The 22,686-nt window shown below is 38.1% G+C and overlaps 2 protein-coding genes across 2 annotated transcripts in view; one reads left to right on the forward strand and one right to left on the reverse strand.

Moving 5' to 3' along the window:
- The window catches only part of ARHGAP10 (Rho GTPase activating protein 10), a gene marked incomplete at its 3' end in the record, with an annotated part of 162,211 nt that extends 157,266 nt beyond the window's left edge, over positions 1-4,945 (reverse strand). The window contains exon 1 of the mRNA XM_008564717.1: positions 4,713-4,945. Within this exon, the coding sequence (XP_008562939.1) occupies positions 4,713-4,945 (233 nt within the window). The remainder of the gene's footprint in view (positions 1-4,712) is intronic.
- The window catches only part of PRMT9 (protein arginine methyltransferase 9), a 37,146-nt gene continuing 19,356 nt past the window's right edge, over positions 4,897-22,686 (forward strand). Inside the window, exons 1-8 of the mRNA XM_008564725.1 lie at positions 4,897-5,211; positions 7,956-8,104; positions 8,743-8,854; positions 13,358-13,504; positions 14,568-14,674; positions 17,732-17,924; positions 19,474-19,657; positions 21,428-22,145. Coding sequence (XP_008562947.1) covers positions 5,023-5,211; positions 7,956-8,104; positions 8,743-8,854; positions 13,358-13,504; positions 14,568-14,674; positions 17,732-17,924; positions 19,474-19,657; positions 21,428-22,145 — 1,799 coding nt within the window. The 5' untranslated portion in view covers positions 4,897-5,022. The remainder of the gene's footprint in view (positions 5,212-7,955; positions 8,105-8,742; positions 8,855-13,357; positions 13,505-14,567; positions 14,675-17,731; positions 17,925-19,473; positions 19,658-21,427; positions 22,146-22,686) is intronic.

The following is a 22,686-nucleotide window of genomic DNA, read 5'->3' on the forward strand; positions in this document are numbered from 1 at the left end:
GTTTGCAATTTGTAGCCTTTAATTTCAATTGTCAACACAACTAGGTATAATTGACCTACACACACACACACACACACACACTCTCTCTCTCTCTCTCTCAACAAACACCATCGTGTTGCTAGTTTGTGCAGGATACTCTGCTGAATGCTTGTCTATGTCCTTTACATGTTAATTATAGCTAAGGAACCACAGATAGTCTAATGGACCAAGCCCCATCCTAATTTTTGTCCAGAGGAAAGAGGAAGTTGGAGAGGGAGGAAGGGTAATAAATCCCATTGCTGCTTCCTTCTTCTTCCACCTGGCAGCCCCTAAGATGAGCATCCCACAGACACTCATGACATCAGACCCTCCTTAACCAAGCCTCGATCTCAGCCCTGCCTCCACTCCCATAATAAAATGCGCAGGGTGACCCCATTTCAGTTTCTTTCTGAAAAGTAGTTGAATGATGATGCCTCAGTCTTCAGTGTGCCAGAAACTCACCATTAGTGTGGATCCACATTTTATCTGTACTAAGCTACAGAAAGGTTCAGACCTGACTTTGCAGCAGCAGAATTAAGGAAATATGAAACTTGTTGGGGCCCTTGGTGGGGCAAGAAGGAAAGAGTCCCTGCTCACAAGTGATGAGTAGCATCTACGAAAAGGGAGGTTGGCAAGCCAAATCCTGGAGCTGGGGGGAAAAATTAAGATGGGACAATCCCAACATAATCCTTCTGCAGAGGACCACACTAATAAAAACACCTGGACCACACCTCAGGGTCTCCACCCCTGTAACTGCAGGTCTGGCCCCTCCACTTCTGCATTCCTCCTCAGACCCAACCCCAGCTGGATCCCTGACCTCAAGGCTCTGACCCACTCCAGTAGCTAGGGCAGGTCTGCATCCCTTGACAGCAGGGTAACATGAGTCCTTGGCATTCCGAATGGAATTCCTAGTTTGTTTTCCCACTAGAAACATTATTGCACATGGTGGATACCTTACATGCCAATATAATGCAATAATTAAGATGAATTATGGATTACAGAGAATATTATGGGATACTTGTATGGAAAATATGATCTTGTAACAGGCTGAACAGAAGTAACTCCATTTTGTTGAAATTCTAAATTAAAAAGTTTTTTTTTTTTTCTTACTCTTGTAACCTGAACCGCATAGCTTGCAGCTGGACATTAGAATACAATGATCTTTTTTCACATGATTGCTAGATCATAATGACTTTTGCTCACACTGTACGTAGAGTAATTATAGAAAAAATGATTGGGGCCAGCCCGGTGGTGCACTGCTATAGTGCGCCGCTTGGAACATGATTGCTAGATCATAATGACTTTTGCTCACACTGTACGTAGAGTAATTATAGAAAAAATTATTGGGGCCAGCCCGGTGGTGCACTGCTATAGTGCGCCGCTTGGAAAGCGCGGTGGCACTCCCGCCAAGGGTTCGGATCCCACATACAGACCGGCCGCTCACTGGCTGAGCGAGGGGCGGGAGCAACACCGAGGGTTGCGATCCCTTGGCCGGTCCCGGTCCGGTACGGGCGCGACACTGAGGGTTGCGATCCGTTGCTGGTCACGAAAAAAGACAAAAAGGAAAAAAAAAAAAGAGAAAATTATTAACCCAGGCGGCCATTCTTTACTAGCTTACTAACTAGATCTTTTTTAGGTTAACAGGAACTGAATCTGTGACTTTACTTCATTGAGGATGGTCACCATGAATCAGCTCCCACCTGAGAAGTTCTTTGATATTTATCTGATGCCTGCATGTCCCTGCTTAGATCACCATCAATCACCCCTCCTACCACCTGTCCCTATAAAACCCTTTGGCAAGTCTGGGAAGAGCTATGGAGCTACAGCAAATGTTGGAATCCTGCCAACGTAGCCAATTGTCAAGCTACTGCTAATGTCAGAATCCTGTCAACATCGCCAGTTGTAGAGCTCTTACTCCTGTTCATGACACCAATTGTAAAGCTACATGACCACACCAGTTGTCGGGCTCTTTTACCTGCCAGTAATCCTGCACCAACTGGGCCACTTGTCGAGCTAGGGCTGGTTCTGGAGCTCACAGACCCTTCAAGCCCGTTCACAGACTGGGTCACAAACCCTTCACATGCCAGGCTGGGTCCTCAGACCCCTCACATGCCAGCTTGGTTACCAGACCCCTTACATGCAGGTCTATGAGCTAGGTAACCAGCAAACACGTCCTTGGAAGCCATAGGTTGGAAAGCATGGCCGGGCATGGCAGACTCCCAAGGCAGATGCCTGCCCACTTGCTTCACTAAAACTACTCTTTGAAAAACTCAAGAATAGCAACAAAACTAAAAAGATACATTGGTGTACATGTGCACTAGCTACACACACACAATTTGCTTACAAAGGATGTGATGAACCACACCCAACCAGACCAGGGTCCTGACCAAACCATTCTATATTCCCAACAATCAGCTCCCACCTGAGAAGTTCTTTGATGTTTATCTGATGCATGCATGTCCCCGCTTAGATCACCATGAATCAGCCCTCCTATCACCTGTCCCTATAAAACCCTTTGGCAAGTCTGGGAAGAGTGGAGATGGTCTTTGAGACATGAGTCCTCCATTTCCCCAGCTTCCTGATTAAAGGCTACGTTCCCTTACACCAACACTTGTCTCTCAATTATTGGCTATTGAGCAGCGAGCAAACGGACCTTTGGGGTTTTAGTAACAAATTAACCAAATTTGGCTTCTTTAATTTTTTCTCTGCCCTTTCTCCACTTCCTGCCAAGTCCCTCTTCAGTCTCTTAACCTATTATGTTCACTTCAAGCTTCATGCAGCGTAGGAGTTCTAGGTACTTGGGTTACCTCAATAAACCAAACAGACTGAAAAACAAAGTAAAACAAAACAAATCCTGCCATTTTGGAAGTGGAAAGCATGCCTAAAATACAATATAATTTGTAAAGTGAAGTAATTCAGCCAAAGCAGGGAATCACAGAGGCGCTAGAATGATGAAGCCTAAATGATTCTACTTCAATCCAAATCTCTGGAGAGAAAGACTGGGAAGTCTCTCCATGCTTTCTGGAAAGAGGTTTCAGCCAATTACATTAGACTCTGAAAGGATATGGGTTGCATACACTTCTGATCAAATGCTTACAGGTGTTAACAAAATTTTTATTTTAATGATCCAGATAATTTTTTAATGATTCTAGATAATAGTAACAATGAATAGCATCAACTATATATGTATATCTTATATATAAAATGTTTTTATACATAGTCTCATTCGATGGTTATAGCAATCTTGTGACTAAAGTAGGAAAGGAATCTTTATTAGGCCTTTTAACAAATAATGAATCTTAAGGAAGAGTTACCGGATGGGCTAGAAAGAATCAAGCTTGGACTAAAATACACACTTTTTTAAAAAGTCCAATGGCCTTTCTATGTTTTACTGCATCCTACTGGGAATAGAGAAGCCTTATCCTTAGGCATTTCAGTCCTGGTAGGAAAATACCATATAAATAAGTTCTAAATTGTTTAGTAAAGAAAGTAGCAACTAAGGATGGGAGAGAAATAAGGACATGAATAGTTGGAAAAGGCTACATGCAAAACCTGGGAGTGGGGGATGCACAGTACTTTCCATTAAACTTAAAAAACATCTTATATCCTTATTTTGTGCCATACTGGGCTAGATGCAAAGGTTACAACAATGGTTAAGAACAGTTCCTGCCTTTGAGAAACTTTCTGATTGGGGAGCAGGTCACCATCTAATGAACTGGATCCTGAAGAACCGATTAAGATTTAGATACGTAAGTGCTCAAAAGGAAGTGTGGTTCAGATAACTAGACCACAAGGGAAGGCACAAAGGCATGAAAATGTTGGATTTTTAAGAATTGGAGGAGCCCCCAAAGCCTTGTTAGCTTGATGTGCAAAATGCTGTTTTTTGTTTTTTGTTAAGTAAGATATTCACCATTAACATATTTGAAAATGGGGGCAAAAATGACTTCTTTCAGTTGGAATTCCTATGCACCCCTTTTAAGGTTAAAATCTATACCTTAGGGCCACACATGAATGTAGAAAAACTTTTTTTTATGTATTAATATAACTACTGTATGGTGGTAATATACCGAATAGTGAAATAATCTCTAAGCTTGTCTTAAAACAATTGAACAGATGGTCAGGGAACTTAGACTTGAGCCACGTCTATGCCACTAACTGGTTGTGTAACCTTGAGCAAGTCATTTCTAAGGATGTCACCTTTTCCATCTTTTAGAAGAAGAGCGTGTTCCAAAGATCCACCTCACAAGATTTTGTGAGAATGATTTAAAATAATGCCTGTGAAACCATTTCCTCTACCACATCTAAGGAGCTTTAGTTATCTCTGGGTTCTTTCAATCTTGCCATTTTGACATTTGGTGCATCACTATCCAAAACGCATTAAGCATCACCACAAATGCCTGACTGATCCTCACGAACGGGTGCAGCTTTGCGTTGACTGGATTTGCATAGTAGGGTCTTGGCAGTAGAAGCCACACACTCCTGGAGGCAACAGAAGACATACAGCAAGCTCTCCTCGCAGCCAGGAGAAAGAAGAGCGACAGAGTAGAAAGGTCTTGTTATAAGGACCCAGCAGTAGAAGCCACACACTCCTGGAGGCAACAGAAGACATACAGCAAGCTCTCCTCGCAGCCGGGAGAAAGAAGAGCGACAGAGTGGAAAGGTCTTGTTATAAGGATCCCCCTCAGCGCACGCGCAGTAGGCGCTCCTTGCCGCCCGTCTGAGGGGGCGGGGCGGTGGCGTACGCACGTCGGGCGCGCTGACGTTCGCGTAGCGTGCGCCGCCGGCAGTTGTCTGCAGTTGCGGAGTGTGCGTCGTGTTGTGCGCTCTGCGTCTGGGCGGGGGGGGTACTTCCGCCTCGGCCGAAGCGGGTGCGCTCACCCGTAGTCGAAGAATACCTTTCTTGTACCGGTGTTCTTGTCAGTCGCATGGAAGTGTAGCATCGAGACAGTGTTGTTCTGTCTACAAAAGCATCTGCCCTTTGGTCATACGAGCGGGGACTCTGTCATGCCGAACTCGCGGCCCAGGCCCCACCGGGGCGCCGGGGATGGCGCCGGAGCAGCCGGCCGGGACGAGCTGGTGTCACGGTCCTTGCAGAGCGCAGAGCACTGTCTGGGAGCTCAGGACTTCGGCACTGCCTATGCTCATTACCTCCTCGTGCTCAGCCTGGCGCCGGAGCTGAAAGACGACGTGAAGGTGAGGGTCCTTCTTCCTTTCGCTTGCTGGCAGGACCTCCGTTCTCGTAAAAAATAAAAAATAAAAAATAAATGGAGGAAGAGGCTAGGATGTGTGGCTGGTGGTTGCTATTAATATTTACTGTTCATCCTCGACTCCTTTCTTTTATTCACACCCACGACCTGCCAAGCAATCCTGTCAGCTGCACCTTCAAAATACGCGTATGTCCAGAATCTTACCACTTCTCACCGCCTTCTTTACTGCCCTGGTTCAGCCCTCTCATCTCCTGCCTACTGTTGCAATAGGCTTCTCAACACACCTAGCTTTAAAAAAAATTTTTTTGGCTTCTGGCCTATACGGGGATCGGAACCCGTGACCTTGGTGCTGCAGTGTTGCGCTGTAATCTACTGAGCAAACCGGCCAACCCAACACAGCCAGCTTTTTATAACAAAAGTCAAATGATCTTCTCTGTTTCAAAATTTCCAACTCACTTAACATCCCAAAGGCCCTCAAATTGCAAAGTCAGGCCTCGGCTGGTCATCTCTCGTCCCCTATATCTAATTTTTAGCATGCTCCTGTCTAAGGGCCTTTGCATTTGTCCCGACTTTGTGTAGAATGTTCTGGGTCTCTAGTTGAATAAAGTTTGCATGGCTTAAAATAATCATCATTTGATGATGCATTTTAAAGTTTCAATTATTTGTAGAAGTTATTCTATTGAAATGTTGTGGGGTTTTTTCCCCAAGTAATTTTAGAATCTAAATTTCGAAAAATGATTTAGCTTAATTTTATATTCAGTTTTTAGCCTCAAGCTACGTTGGTTTATTTAAGCTAGGGTTTCTCAACCTCAACACTGTTGACATTTTGGATGGGACAAGTTTTTGTTGTGGGGAACTGTCCTGTGCACTGTAGGGTGTTTAGGAGCATCCCTATCCTCTACCCACCATCTGTCCATAGCATCTAGACCTTTGTAGTTCACATAAATTTAATGTGAATTTGAGGACCAGCTGGCTTGCTTTAGGAGGAGATGATGATATGCTGAGATACAGTTTGCTTCCAAGGCAGCAGTAGAGTAATGGATCAATACAAGTGTTCTTTTTCAATTCTTTGTTTCTCGTTTCTTAGTTTCCTCTTTTGTTAAACAGAGACAATACCTCTCTTAAAGATATTTAATGTGTAGTAAAAGTATATCTAAAATTTGTATTGCAATGCCTGGCATTCAGTAGGGTTCAGTAACTAGTTCTGTTTCCTGCAGAACAAAGTCTGTATTTCTTCGCACTGGCACTTTGTAAGAGTCTCATTTCCTACTGCTCCTATTCCCCATACTCACACTCCAGCCACACCAAACTGCTTATCTGTAGATCTCCTGATCTATTTCATGTAATCTGTGTTTTACCCTCACACCCTAGATTCTCCTTTCTTATCCGTGTCTCTTTAGTAAACTCAGTCAAGATTCAATTTCAGGTATCAATTCTTTATAAAATTTGTGAAGATGATTTGAAATGTTTTCATGATAAAGCTGGAATGACTAAAACTTCCCTCTTTCCACAGTGTTGTAGTATGGAGAATGGCTGAATGGAGATGAAATTGGAGATAGGGTGACAGTGAGAAGGTTATTGTAGTACAACAAGTGGTTGTACTGGCAAGGGCCAGATTAGGTTGTAACAATGGGGATGGAGAGGAAGTGACAGATTAAAGATATTGAGAGGGCATTGGCTGGGTTTGAAACATTTTATGTGGAATTATAGTAATGGTACCTTAATCTTGCATACTGTGTGACAGGAATATGATTGGTTCAGCTTAGAACATTTTGAACTTTTTCAAAATTGTTAAATTTCTCTCTACAGGGCCTCTGTGAGGATAAGAACAAGATTTATCTTGTTCATTATTGTGTGTTAACTCCAGTTCTTTGCACACTAATTGTTCAGGAAATATTTGAATTGAGCTAGATTTGAGATGGCTGGAGATCCAGGGCTTGGTTGAGGTAACTAAAAGGTAGTTGTATTTATGAGTCTGAGGTTTTTTTTTTTTGTCTTTTTTCCGTGTCCGGCAACGGATCGCAACCCTCAGTGTCGCCCCCGTACCGGACCTGGACCGGCAATGGGATCGCAACCCTTTTTGTCTTTTTTCCGTGTCCGGCAACGGATCGCAACCCTCAGTGTCGCCCCCATACCGGACCTGGACCGGCAATGGGATCGCAACCCTTGGTGCTGCCCCCCGCGCCTCGCTCAGCCAGTGAGCGGGAGCCGGTCTGTATGTGGGATCCGAACCCTCGGCGGGAGCGCAGCTGAACTTCCCAAGCGGTGCACCAGCGCAGTGCGCCACCGGGCGGGCCCATATGAGTCTGAGGTTTATAGGAGAGGGTCTTGATTGGAAATGTAGATGTAGCAACCATTAATACATAGTTGATAATTAATGCATTAGGGATGGATGAGAAAAGAAGAGGGTCAAGGACAAACTCTAAAACATAGGAGTTCATAAAAAAGAGATAGGAGGAGAACCAGTAGAGTGTGAAGTAGCAGCTAAGAATTGGAGGGAGTTTAGAGAGGTCAAACTGTCTGATTCTGTTTATTATTGTCATGTAGGTGGTAAAATTCATTTACTTGTGCATTTGTTTATTCAGCAAACAGTGCCTACGAAAGCTAAATGAAATTTAAGGTGATTATTCAGTAATAGTTACGTTCCATTCTCTGGTATCTTCAACTAGTGTATATTCTTTTATCCTTTATGTTATTAACTAATTCACTATTTTTTTCTTCTTCATAAAGGAAACTTTTCAGTATACACTCTTCAGATGGGCTGAAGAGCTTGATGCTCTCAATCGAATACAAGACTTACTTGGTTGCTATGAACAGGCCTTGGAACTGTTTCCTGATGATGAAGTGATTTGCAATAGTATGGGGGAGCATCTCTTCAGGTTTGTAGTGATTTCAGTATTACCTGTTAAGAATTATTCTGTATCAGCCTGGATCAAGGGTATGATTTAGTTGAACAGGGAAGGTTTAATATAAAGAATTATTAACTGTAATGGTATTGGGGTAGTGTGGGATTGGCTAGTATAAAGTAAAGAGAACTCAATGTAGGAATAACAGATTTAAGATGTAGTATCTTAGCAGTTTTAATATTATATAATATACTGCATAATAGACACTGCCCCAAGGGCTCAGGTAGATTATCCAAGGAAGAGTTCCCCCCACGAGGCTGAGATTCAGACCTTTTTGGAGAGAGCACAGATGTAGTTTACAGAATGGCAGAGAAGTCACTGTGGTGCCTTGCCAGGAAACTTGTAAATCTGTTCTCTGGGATTTACTGGAATTTTTTTTGCCTTCCGTGGTGCCAGAGAAAGCCTCATGGAGAAGTGCCTCACTAGAGGCACTCAATTAGAAAACCACCCAAAGGGAGAAGGGGTGTCCTGGGGAAAGCTGTTGACCACTGGATTCTGCTGGCTACCATGCACTTCAGGAGCCTGGTGCTGGAGAAGCCCTGAGCATACTGGAACTAGGAAGTGGAAAGACTTTTCTCCTGCATTGTCTCTCCAGCACTTTTTACTGACAGAACTCACCCTTGCACCAACTGGCGGAAAAATATTAAAGGGCCAGATACATCTTCCACAGAACAGGCAAAAAAGGATGAATTTGGCTTTAAGTCGATGACTGGCTACATTGGGGTCTCCAAGACCATTTCTAGGTTTGGTGGTTTGCTAGGAGGGCTCATGGGACTGAGCATATCATCGTAGAGATGGCTGTGATTTATTCCTTTTGGATTACTATTCCAGTTTTAAAAAATTGATAGTATATTAAGTATCAAACCTAAGGGAAGCACAAACCCAGGAAATTATTAGGAGCATTGGCATATATTTAGCTTTGACTCAACAGATTGATCATTGATATTTGGAAAATTTTTTGAAACCATTGCTAAGTTAGTCTCTCAACAAATAATGATTGTATACGGTATATTCGTACTGTACTGTATGCTATGGCAGTTGCAAAATAAGAACAGGATGGCTTTACCTTCAAGATAACTTAAAAGTAATGTACACTAACTTTAACATTTTTAATTTTAACCTAAAACATGAGTACTTATTTGATATAGGGCCATTGCTTTTTGGCTTTTTGTTAGAGTATGGTCTTCTGTTTGGAGTTCCAGAATGTGGTTTTTTTTTTTTTTGCTTAAGTCATACCCAGAATCAATAGTCTGATTAAGTTTCTTTAAAATTGATAGAATGCTTAATGGTGCTTGTGAAGTATCAATGAAAAGAGTTCTACTAGCTCAGTTCTGTTCAATGTGTGGTCCATATGCTGGTGCTGGGCCACAAATTACTGGTTAATGACAGATAAGTATAGAAAATTGAGAGTAAGCATTTTAGAAATGTATGCAGCAAATTGAGATCGCTAAATCCAAGGATATGGTCAGAGAACTCTCATGTTGAAGGGAGTGTAGACCAGTTTGGGTGCTGCTGAAATTTGATGTCATGTGAGCTGCATACTAACTATGTGCAATACAACCTGAAAAAGTTGTCAGAATCAAAACAGAATTGCTTGCTTTAAAAAAAAAACAAAAAAACCCCTGACAAATAAAGACTGGGAGGGCCACAAAGGGAGGGTTCTCATGCACAAATGCCTGATAACAAAAATTATCACAAGGGACTCTGCAAAACCACAACCTTGCATGAAGACCATTGTAACCTTACACAAAAAATACTTCTATGAGGACATCTTCCCAGCAACTGTCTGTCTAGCCTTGGATTGACACCACCCTGTTATTGATTTCTGTAGCCAAGGATAGTTATTCCAAAATGATTATATAATCCTCCATCATTTTTTTCTTTAAAACTCTTTGCCTTTTACTTCCTTGAATATGCATGCACATAGTTTTTAAAACCCTCTGTCTTCCTTTACCTCCCTGAATACACACATGTGGCATGCACATTACCATTGCATTGTTATATTCCCAATTAAACTCATTATTATTATTATTTTTTTTTTTGTAATTCAGTAGCAATTATCTGGGTGACTTGGCTTTGATTTTTTTCCAGAGCATTTAGCTTAGTGTCCTTAGACATAAGGGTTCTCTTCTTGCAGTCATATTTATTTATCTTCTGTAATATTTTATTAAAATATGAAATTATGATAATAAGTACAACTGGAATAAACTGATCTGTCTACAACTGACTCTTGACCATTCAGCTCAGTTGCTGAGAGAACATGAAATTATGATAATAAAATATGAAATTATGATAATAAGTACAACTGGAATAAACTGATCTGTCTACAACTGACTCTTGACCATTCAGCTCAGTTGCTGAGAGAACATGAAATTATGATAATAAAATATGAAATTATGATAATAAGTACAACTGGAATAAACTGATCTGTCTACAACTGACTCTTGACCATTCAGCTCAGTTGCTGAGAGAACATGAAATTATGATAATAAAATATGAAATTATGATAATAAGTACAACTGGAATAAACTGATCTGTCTACAACTGACTCTTGACCATTCAGCTCAGTTGCTGAGAGAACATGAAATTATGATAATAAAATATGAAATTATGATAATAAGTACAACTGGTCAGCCTACAATTGACTCTTGATGACCATTCAGCTCAATCGCTGAGAGAATAGGTATGCAGGCATTCTGGAAAGGAGCCTAGTAGCCATAGGCATTAGAATGTTTTACAGAGTGAATGGTTTTCAGAAAGAACTGTTGTTCCAGTTAGTTGGTTAAATTGAGAATGACTACAAGATCTTCTGCTATACTTTAGTACAATCGTAGTTTATAGTCGAGTACTTGTTAGTGTGCTGGAATGTATAAATAGCAAGGATTCAGAAAAGAAGTCATGAGGATTGCAGTACTAACCGAAGGTTTCCCAAAGAAGGTACCACTTGGGTTGGGTAGGATATGGGTTGCTGGTGAGGGTTCCCAGGCTAGGTGAGTGTTGTTCCAGTTAGTTGGTTAAATTGAGAATGACTACAAGATCTTCTGCTATACTTTAGTACAATTGTAGTTTATAGTCGAGTACTTGTTAGTGTGCTGGAATGTATAAATAGCAAGGATTCAGAAAAGAAGTCATGAGGATTGCAGTCCTAACCGAAGGTTTCCCAAAGAAGGTACCACTTGGGTTGGGTAGGATATGGGTTGCTGGTGAGGGTTCCCAGGCTAGGTGAGCGAAAAATGGGTAATACATTGTGTGTGGTCAATAATGATTTAAAAATTATACTTAAAACATGAGCTGATCAAACTCAGTGGACTTAGGACATTTCGTATTATATCCTTGTTTAAAATGAAAGCTTTGGAAGTGTCAGCTGTCAGTGTATTTTGTCCTGTGCCCTTTAAATGCTTTGAATATAATCCTAAGTCTTGGCTTTTTAGTATGTTATCTCAATGTGACCCATATCACAAGGGTGATGGAATTTTAGAGCAAGAAGGGATTTAAAAATTATCTGGTCCAGAACTAGATTCAGTTTTTTATGTAGCACTTGGCTTGATTACTTTTCCAGGGTTGTCTATCTTCTCATTTTACTTAAATTCAGTTTATATTGAAAGAGGAATTTTTTTTAACTCTATCATTGCTTGAACTATGATTTTAAAAATTCTTTTTCTGTATATGTAATAATATTTATGTTTGCATGGTACTTATACTTTTCAGAGGTCTCTAAATTTGTTCTTGTGAAAGAAGTCCTATTAGATTGTTGAGGCAGATATTATACCCGTTTTGTAGGGTAAAAAAAATGTCCTTAATTGTCTTAGTCTGCTTGAGCTGCCATAACAAAATACCACAGATTGGGCGGCTTAAACAACAGATACTTATTTTCTCATAGTTCTGGAAGCTAGAAGTTCATAATCAAGGTGCCAGGAAGTTTGGTTTCTGGGAGAGTTCTCTTCCTGGCTTGCAGATAGCTGCCTTCTCATTGTATCTTCACATGGCCGTGTGTGTGTGTGTGTGTGTGTGTGTGTGTGTGTGAATGTATGTGTGTATGTGTGGAGAGAAATGATCTCCAGTGTCTCGTCTCTTCCTCTCTTAAAGGACACCAGTCTTTGGATTGGTGACCTAATTTAATCTTAATTGCCTCTTAAAATCTGTATCTCCAAATACAGTCACATTGTGGGTTAGGACTTTAGCATGTGAATTTTGGGGGGAATACAATTTGGTCCATAGCATGAATCAAAATTACCTTAATTTAATCTGCTAATCTGCATTTTTCTCACAGATAATCTTGTAGAAAGATCTACTGGCTTTGGATCAGGAGAAAAGGATTTCAATTCAGACTCTTGTTATTAATTCATTTTGACCTTAAGTAAATCTCTAGACTTCAAGATGTTGGACTAGATGATCTGAGATACGTTCTACATTCTAAATGAATGTATGCAGTTGTAAATATTAAGTATTTTCCATATATAATATTGGGGTTAGGCACTGTGGGAGGATACCAAAGTCATTCCTGCCCTCAAGGCACCTACAATCTAGAAAGGAAGATAAAGAATATTCATGAAACTTTTCTTTATTATCTAACTACACAAATGAATGACACTGGCAATAAGTGCTAAAGGAGTTCAGAGAAGGGAGATATTATTTTGGTGTGTCTTTGAGTAAAATTTTTTACAAAGAAAGAATGGGTGGAAGAGTAGAGCTCTGTGCACCAGGGTTTTGTGAAGACTCACAAGTAATGAATAAACTAAGAGCAGTGACAAGAGAGGCACAATCAATGTGTAAGAGGCAAACATGGGTAATGCAGTATCATAGAAGGGAGAGATTGGATTTTGAGAGGGAAAGCTATATTCATTTTGATAAGTAGGGAATCATTGATGATAGAAAGTATTTTTATAGGGCATTGGAGATAGATGTTCAGTTGCTCAGCATTAAGGAAGGGGACTGGTGAAGGTAATTGGTATAAACTACTCTTAAGGATTTAGGCAATGAAAGAATATCCTGAGGAGGCAACAGGGCCAAGTGAAGGTTGTCATCCCCTTTCCCTGTCCCCTCCTACCCCCAACCAAGGAGAAGGAGCCAGTGGAGAACAGAGGAGCTCCAGGAACATTAGTGCCAAGTTCCTTAAGATTCAGGGGTAGATTAAAAATGAAATGTGTTAGAAAATTTTTATGAATGGACTGTTTCTATAATATGCTGTTCCTTTCTCCTCTCAGCTTTGACATCTTTATATAATAGCATGATATTTTACTTACATATATCTTTAAAAAATCATTCTATAGAGTGTCCCTAGTTGTAACAGAAACTGTCGATGCAGGTTTATTTGGAGAAGGAATTGTGGAGAGTTTGATTCATGCATGGGAGCATTTACTTTTGCAGCCAAAGGTAAGAAGCACAAAACACTTGATTAAGAATTAATTATTTCAGTAGAGATTTATTGAGCCCCTAGTGTATTTTCAAAGCAGTATGAAATATATTTTCTGCTGTCAAGATATATGCTGTGTAGTTAGAAAGAAATCCATGCAAAAAAAACCCTTTAGTAACAACATAATATAAGGTATACTTATGTGCCCAAATGAAGTACACAGGTAAAAGTACTCTTGGAAGGAATTCACAGGAATTGGTGTTACTTTGTGGAGGGACTGACTATGATATTCTTGAGTTGGGTTGAGAAAGGGAGGTATTTTCTTTCAGTCTCACAGCCTCCACTGCTTGGAATTTTGGCATATTATCAAGAGGGAATGTTGTGATAACTGGCTGGTGTGTTTTTAAGGTACCTGTTGAACCCAGGTTACTGATGGGATGGAACTAACTTATAATAGCCTAAATATATTTTGCATTGAAATCTTCTACTATAGCTCACAAATCACAGATTTGATTTATGTAATGTGTATTATGAATGAAAAGATTTTATTTATTTTTTTGTTTTTTATTTGTTTGTTCTGTTTTTTGGCAGCTGGCCAGTACAGGGATCAAACCCTGGACCTTGGTTTTATCACCACCATGCTCTAACCAACTGAGCTAACTGACCAGCCCAATGAAAAGATTTTAACTTGTAATAAAAATTCATTACTTACAGAAATTGATTTAAATTTAAAGTAGCTAGTTAATGATTGAAAAGAGCAACTTATGTTACAAGTAGGCAATGATGATTTCAGTTTCTCAATGAAAGTCATATCCAAATCTGTTTTGTTCTATGCAGACTTATTAGCTCCCTTCTCCCTTCCTTCCTTCCTTCCTTCCTTCCTTCCTTCCTTCCTTCCTTCCTTCCTTCCTTCCTTCCTTCCTTCCTTCCTTCCTTCCTTCCTTTAGAAAATATATATACACAGCAATGAAAATACTTAAAAAAAAAAATCCTTATCCTGCTTTTAAAATTAATTTTCATAGCTTATAATATACACATTTCTGTGTACATATAATAATATAATTTTTATTGTTATATTTTTAGACCAAAGGTGAAAATGGTAATTGTAAAAAGTATGGGAAAGTTATACCAGCAAGTGCTGTTGTATTTGGGATGGCAGTAGAATGTGCAGAGATAAGAAAACATCATAGGTAAGTGACTGTTTAAATAGTAAATCTTAAAAAATAGTAATTTTAAGGAGGACACTATATTTCAAAGATTATTTAGTGAATGTTTACTCAGGTAAGGATTTATACTTTTCTGACCTTTAAATTTATGATGTTTACTCTGGTCTTTTTTTTTTCTGTTTTTTGTTTTGTGTTAAAATAGAACTCCAGTATTAAAGACAGCTTTTTTTTAATGAAAAATTAATTTTGATGCAACTACATATCCTTTAGTTGTGTGATAGATTTATGTAGAAAAACATTAAGTTCAGACTCATTTTGGCAAAGTTATAATAAAAAATTCCAATATGAAAATAAATTTTAGTTTTAGTTAATTTCTTCTATTTTCCTTTTCTTGATAACTTCATTAATATTATAATGATTTGTGGTTAGGTGGGATGAGATTTTAGGATTATCCTAAGAAGCCCCCTGCCCCCAATAACCTAATAGAGGTAAAAGTAACAAATAAATATTTTAGGAAATATTGATGAGTAAAAGAAGAAAATGAAAATCATCCTAAACCGCTTACCACTAAGTAACTACTGTTCATCTTTGTTGTGTATTTTTCCTTATTCTTTTCTTTGCATGTTATAGGATGATAGTAAAAATGTTTAGAGATTGGTAGAGCACAGATATTGACTAAACACAGTGGCCTTAATTAGCAGATGGGTTGAATTAGTGTACTTGTTGAATATCAACTTTGTGTAAATAAGTGTATGTGCAAATAGGTTTAATTTTGTTTAAAAAATATCAGTAAATATTTGTGCTTTTTCTTTGTGACCCTCTTCATGTCAATAGGTTTGGTTTGTGATTTTTATCATTTTATGGGGGGTGGGGTGGGGCTGGCTGCTCAGAGATCTAAACCCTTGATCTCAGTGTTACAAGACTGCGCTCCGACCAACTGAGCTAACCTGCAAGCCCAGGTTCGTGGTTTTTTTTTTTTTTTTTTTGACGTTTTCCTGATAAATAATAATGTTAGACACTTCTTATATGTTCATTAGCTATTTGGGTATTATCTTTTGTGAAGTGGCTATTTTCTTATTGATTTGCATTTTTAAAAAGTATATTTTTGGATATGAGCTCTTTTTCAGATGTATACACTGCAGTTATCTTTTCTCAGTCTGTGGCTTCTTCATTTAGCTCGGCCCTAAGAGAATATCTTAATTTGTAGTAAAGATATACTGAAGTATCTATTGAGGGATAAATGGACATGATGAATGCAACCTACTCTCAAATGGTACAGAAGAAAAAAAAGCATGAGAGTACGTCAGAAAGTTTATGGAAAGATTCATATTATCTTTCAATTTTATTTTTCCACAAACCTGAGGGTACTTCAGAATTAAAAGATAATATGAATCTTTCCATGAACTTTTTGAAGACCCCTCATATACAGAGAGAGAGGGAGTGATAAAGCATATATGGCAAAATATTTTAAAAAATTGGTGACTCTGGTATAAGGTTGTGGGAATTCTTTATACTGTCTTGAAAACTTGTCTTTAAATTTGAAGTTATTTTCAAAATTAAAATGTTAAGAGCAGAGAAAAATATGTGTAATTTTTTAAATATATGTCTGAGCAATATGTATGTATTACACACATAAGTATAAAGAAAAAGGTATGGAAGAATGCACATCAAGTTTTTTAACAATGAAGAAATGGGAACAAGGAGTACTGTGAAGGTGGACTTTCACTTTTTACTATATTGTTTGAACTTTTGACAATTAGCTTATTTGTGCATTTCATAATAAATTAAAAGGAAGTTTTTTGTCACATCTTTTGTATTTCTATAACTTGTGAATTTTAATTGAGTTATTAAAATCAGTAGTTCCATTTGATAGGTCATCTTATAATGAAATAATTTCTAGAAGTAGACTATTTGAACTTCTGAAACCTTATAAAGGCAAATAGACTAAAAAATAAGTTCCTCTGAGGTGAGATGAGATGAGATCGGAGTATTTTCCTTTTACAAAATGGTGTTGCCAAAATGTTCACGAAGGGTTTCTTCAATATAAATTTTTGAAATCATACATTTTTATAGCAAGTGTAGAAACCATAAATTTATGATTTGAAGAATTTTCATGAAGTTGATATACTTGTGTAACTGGTGCTCAGATCAGGGACCAGAACATGATCACCACCTTAGAAAGACCCCAGGAATTAACCCCTTCCACTTACCAGTACCCCACTCCCGCAAGAGTGGCAGCTATCCTGACTTGTAACACTATAGATTACGGTTGCCTGTTTTGAATTTCATACAAACGGAATCACACAGTATGACTTTTTTGGGGTCTGGCTTCTTTTGTTCGGAATTAACCCCTTCCACTTACCAGTACCCCACTCCCGCAAGAGTGGCAGCTATCCTGACTTCTAACACTATAGATTACGGTTGCCTGTTTTGAATTTCATACAAACGGAATCACACAGTATGACTTTTTTGGGGTCTGGCTTCTTTTGTTCAACACATTCATGTTGTTGTGTGTAGTTTGTTCATTCCCATTGCTGAATAATATTCCATTGTATGAATATACCATAATACGTTTGTCCATTTTACTACAGATGGACATTTAGGTTCTATCTATTTTTTGGCTATTAGAAATAGAGCAACTATGTATATTCTTTTACATTCCTTTGGTGATATTTGAATACAGTCTTTTGTGAAGTGTCTGAGTCTTTTGCCCATTTTTGTTTGTCTTTTATTAATTTGTAGGAATTTTTAATATATTTTTGATATGAGCCCTATGTTGAATATATGTATTGCAAATATTTCCTCTTAGTGGCTTTGCCTTATTATTTTCTTAGAGAGTGTCTTTTTACGAGCAGAAGTTCTTAATTTTAATGTAGACCTATTTATATTTGTTTTCTTTTATAGTTAATGGTTGTGTATGTATGTGTATGTAATTGTGTTTAAGAAACCTTTGCCCATAAGGTTTCATTCCATTTTTATATTTATTTTTTCTGGACTCAATATTAGATGTGTTACTTGATTCTAAAAACAAACAAACAAACAAAACACCCATCTTCCTCCTCTTGTTCCCTCTCTCAACAGAGTGGGTATTAAGGACATTGCTGGTGTCCATTTTCCAACAAATGTGAAATTTCAGAGTCCAGCTTATTCTTCTGCAGATACTGAAGAAACAGTTGAACCTTATACAACTGAAAAGATGAGTCGAGTTCCAGGAGGATATTTGGCTTTGACTGAGTGCTTTGAAATTATGACAGTAGATTTCAATAATCTTCAGGTAAAAAAAGAAAAAAAAAAAGTTCAGTTACTGTTTTTGAGTGTCAAATTTCATGCATCGTTTACTTAATACATAAGGCATTCTTATTTTGTGAATTTCCATGAGATTCCATTTACTATATCTAAAGAAAACGGTTAAAAGGTAATTAGAATTTCCTCCTGAAATTATCTCTTGTTTTAAATATAGAAAAAAATCCTTTTTTGGGATTTGTTGGGAATATATAGTGTACCATGTGCTTTTACATGTGTTCTTAGGGAGCTCTTATGACATGCTGCAACAGGATTATAATTTTCCTTGTGCTATACAGATGAACTGTTGCTCACATTAAATAATTCCCCCAAATTATTCAGCATGTGAATGCAGGGGCAGAAGTTCAAACCCAGGTCTTTCTGATTTTTCTCTATGTCATGCTGCCATTTCAAATTAACAGTATTCCTTGAAATGAACAATAATAATCCAAATCTCTAGGTTTTTGTGTATTACGGTGACCAACTGTCCTGGTTTGCCCAGGACTGAGGGGTTCCTAAAACATAAGATTTTCAGTTTTAAGACCAGGACAATTCTGGGAAAAGCATGACAAGTTGATCACCCTAGTGTATATATGTGTGTGTTGGTAGGTGGTGGGAGGATGTTCTGTACAAAGAAAGTGCCCCCAAATCAAGAAAGGTTACATAGAGTCCTTCTCTGAAGGTCTTTAAGTAAGGTTAAATGTTCAAGTACAGAAGTGTTTTAGATAAAACCTGGTTGAGGATAGGTGACTTTTTGAAAGTTGTTTTAGCCTAAGATTTTAATAATTTAATAGCAGCTTACCCCTGTTAATTGCTTCTAGGTTGTTCTTGAGGTGGTCTGGAACTAAATCATCAATTTGGCATTGATTATTGAGGCTGAACTGCCTTTCTGAGCTTCAAGAGCATTCCTTATCTGATATAACATTCCAGTAAGAAATAACAGGATTGTAGCTGCTAATTACCATAGAGCTATCCTTTCATTATTTTAAGACTTTCTTATTTTAATTTTTCTTTGACGCATGCACACCTTAATAAAGTTTTAATTTCAAAACTAATGTCTGCCTTTTTAATACTTTCAAGCAACAAAGAAGTATAGAAAGGAAAAAAAAATCCTAGTATTTTCTTCCTTTTGAAATCTTGGCCCTTTTTTCTCCAGGTCATTAATTTGAAGTGCTTTTTTCCAGACTTGCTTTTCTGTTCTACAGACACGTACCCACACACATACTCTTTTTTAAAAAAAATAAAACCATACTCTATTGCTTTGCCTCTTGCCTTTTTCATTCAACAGTGAATCAAGGGCTTCTTTCCACACAAGTAGTGTGTATCTGCCTCATCCTTTTTTACAGCTGCATGATATTCTAATATAATAGGTTAAAACATCTTATTCAGTGTGTCCTAGATGGTTATAGATGTACCAAGATTTTGATTTCCTAAGGGTGCTGGACAGGATTGAGAACTTCAGAGATGGAAAGTGGTATGATATTGAGGCATGTATATATTAAATGTATAAAATCCTGTCTTTCCTTTTACATTTTTTTCAGGAATTAAAAAGTCTTGCAACTAAAAAGCCTGGTAAGATTGGTATTCCTGTTATTAAAGAAGGCATACTAGATGCTATTGTGGTTTGGTTTGTGCTCCAGCTTGATGATGAACACAGTTTATCCACAAGTCCTAGTGAGGAAACATGTTGGGAACAGGCCGTCTACCCTGTACAGGACCTTGCAGGTAGGTCTTGTCTAATTTTTGTTTGTTTTTAAAGAACTTGTTGCTTTAATCCTCAAAGCATTCAAGTCAGTGGCAAAAAAAAGTTACTTTGGATATGAAGTTTTCAGTCAAGGGAGGTTGGTTAAATTTTTCAGCATTTTATTTTTCATTTTCAAAAGTAGTTTTAAATAGTTGATATGAGGGTACTTCAGAAAGTTCATGGAAAGACTCGTATTATCTTTCAATTCTATTTTTCCACAGACTTTTTGGATTACCGTTGCATATGCAGTTAAGAAGGGAGACTAAAACACAAGTCTGCTGCATACAATTCAGAAATACTTATCATTAAATCATTTCTTCAACTCTGATTTTTTTTAGTTAGTAGTAGATAAAAGAAATGCACTCTATTATTATTATTTTTTTTTATGTAAAGTATTAGAAAAGTATTGCTTCTAGTGCAGGAATTCTTATACCTAAAGAGTGTCTGTGGAGCCCCAGGTTATAACAATGTACACACTCATTTAAGCACAATGTTTTGCAGTTTTAGGGAATTCATGAATTCACAAACTTCCCTAGGGAAGTTTTATATTAAAGATATTTTTTGTATATTTTTTTACAGCAGTTTGGTGGGTTTCAATAAGTTTGTAATAGTTGAATTATATAGAAAAACTACCTTTTTTACACTAGAAGGTAGTTTCTATTTCTGTTTAGTCTCTTAATCAGGATCTATTTTGACAAGGTCATTAAGTCATGGAATGAGTGGCTTGTATGGTCTTTTGGGGAGTCAGTCAGGTAGATTTGGATTCAGAGCTTAGCTTTGCTACTTATTCCTTCCTAGCTGTCCTTGCCAGTTATTTTTGAAAGGACTTGTTTTGTTATAAATAGAAATGGGATGATACTGTCTACCTTTCACTACTGTTGTAGGGATTATTAGAGCTAGTGGGTATAAAATGCCTACCACGGTGACTGGCACTCAGTAAGTAACATTTTTATTTGTGCTTATTCTAACTCTCAAAGTTACTTAGAAAGATGGTTTGTTTGTTTTTTTTAATCCTTCTTAGGGAAAGAACATTTTAAATGTTTAAATATAACAGTAACAACCTATGTTTTCACTGGTTCTAGGGCTGATTGTGATTGTACATTTACATTTTAAAGTTTTACCACATGTGAAAGCTTATGGAAAGGAGCATGATACAGCCTTTGTTGTAGGACTTAGTCCTTCCTTACACTTTCACATCCCTAAACATGCAAGAGTGTGTTAATACTTGGAGTTAAGAATTATTACTATGATTCTGTCAAATGCTGCCTTGTTGTTTTGGAAATTTCCCTTAGAGAAAAGGATGTCCTTTTATGCTAAAGTTAGGTTTAATATTGATCCCTGAGTTTCATCTGTCTTTGTTATTGTTAGCTTCATTGCCAAAGATGATGGAGAGTCCCCTGTAGCCCCCTACTCCCCCCCCCCCCCCAATTTGGGGGACATGGTGTTACCTAGTGATTGTAGTAAAAACAACTAAAATACTGATAGTCTTAGGGTTCAGTAATGGAGTTCTTTAATCTTTCCATCATGCTATGAGTTAACTGAATTTTCAAACTCCAGTTTTTTCCCAAGTAAAGATGCAATTTCCTTTTTTTTTTTCCTTCTTCTTATATTAAATGAATAGATGTAATCCTTCCTGTAGTGATTTAAAGAATGGGGGATTAAATGGGGACATATAGATGTTGGTGTGATCCTCAAGCTTACAGGCACCCTATATTAATCGATAATTTTTTCTTCCCTACTATTTAATGAAGACTACTGTATAAAGCCTGGAGACCATGTGATGATGGAAGTGTCTTGTCAAGATTGTTACTTAAGAATCCAGAATATCAATTTCTTGGATTTGGAACATGAAATGGATGTTGCGAAAAGTTTTACCAAGAGTAAAGACTTATTGACTTTAAAAAATGAGGCTGAACTCTGTAGTGCCCTGGCTAACCTTCAGACCAGTAAACCAGATGCTGTTGAGCAGACGTGTGTATTGGAATCCACAGAAATTGCTTTGCTTAATAACATTCCATATCACGAAGGCTTTAAAATGGCAATGAGTAAAGTGTTATCTTCATTGGTCCCAGAGAAACTGTGTCAGGCCATAGATACTGAGTGTCCGAATAATGACATGAGTTCTGGAACTGGACAGAATAGTACTGTTCAGAGTTCCCCTGAACCTTTCTACGTGTTGGATGTGTCCGAAGGCTTCTCTATTCTGCCTATAATTGCTGGCACACTTGGGCAGGTTAAACCTTATAGTTCTGTGGAGAAAGACCAGCATCGTACCACTCTGGACATCATATCTGAAGCCAATCACTTTCCTAAAGAAACACTTGAATTTTGGCTGAGACATGTGGAGGATGAATCTGCCATGCTGCAAAGGCCAAAATCAGACAAGTTGTGGAGCATAATTATATTGGATGTCATTGAGCCATCTGGGCTCATTCAGCAGGAAATAATGGAAAAAGCTGCAATATCTAGGTAAACCACAGAACATAAGTTTTGGGGTTTTTTTGAACCCAAACTTCATTTAAATTCTTTTAGTTCTTTAACAGCATAACTGTAAAACTGAGTGAAGATCATTGTATGTTCCTGAAGCATTGCTTTTCAGGATGTGTGATTTCATACCTTTCTCTTTGTTTGCTGTTATTACTGATTTTTTCTCCTAAAGGTATCTCTGCATTGTAGGTGTGAAGAAGAGAGCCTGCTTTGTGATTGGATGTCCTATATATAATATGGGAAATTAGGTAGAGATCTATACAAACAGATAAGAAGATATACAGGGTAATAAAAGAAAAATCAAATTTCATCTTTATGATGTAAGAAACATGGTACACATTTGATGGCATATAGGGAGTACAAAATGCTTCTTAGGAAAAGGTCCCAGTCCTCTTGTATTATAAAATCTTTATTTTGGGCCGGCCCGGTGGCGCACTGCTACAGTGCGCCGCTTGGGAGCGCGGCGGCGCTCCCGCCGAGGGTTCGGATCCCACATACAGACCGGTTCCCGCTCACTGGCTGA

This window comes from Galeopterus variegatus, unplaced genomic scaffold (genome assembly GCF_000696425.1).
Source record: "Galeopterus variegatus unplaced genomic scaffold, G_variegatus-3.0.2 Scaffold190, whole genome shotgun sequence".
Taxonomy (NCBI): domain Eukaryota; kingdom Metazoa; phylum Chordata; class Mammalia; order Dermoptera; family Cynocephalidae; genus Galeopterus; species Galeopterus variegatus.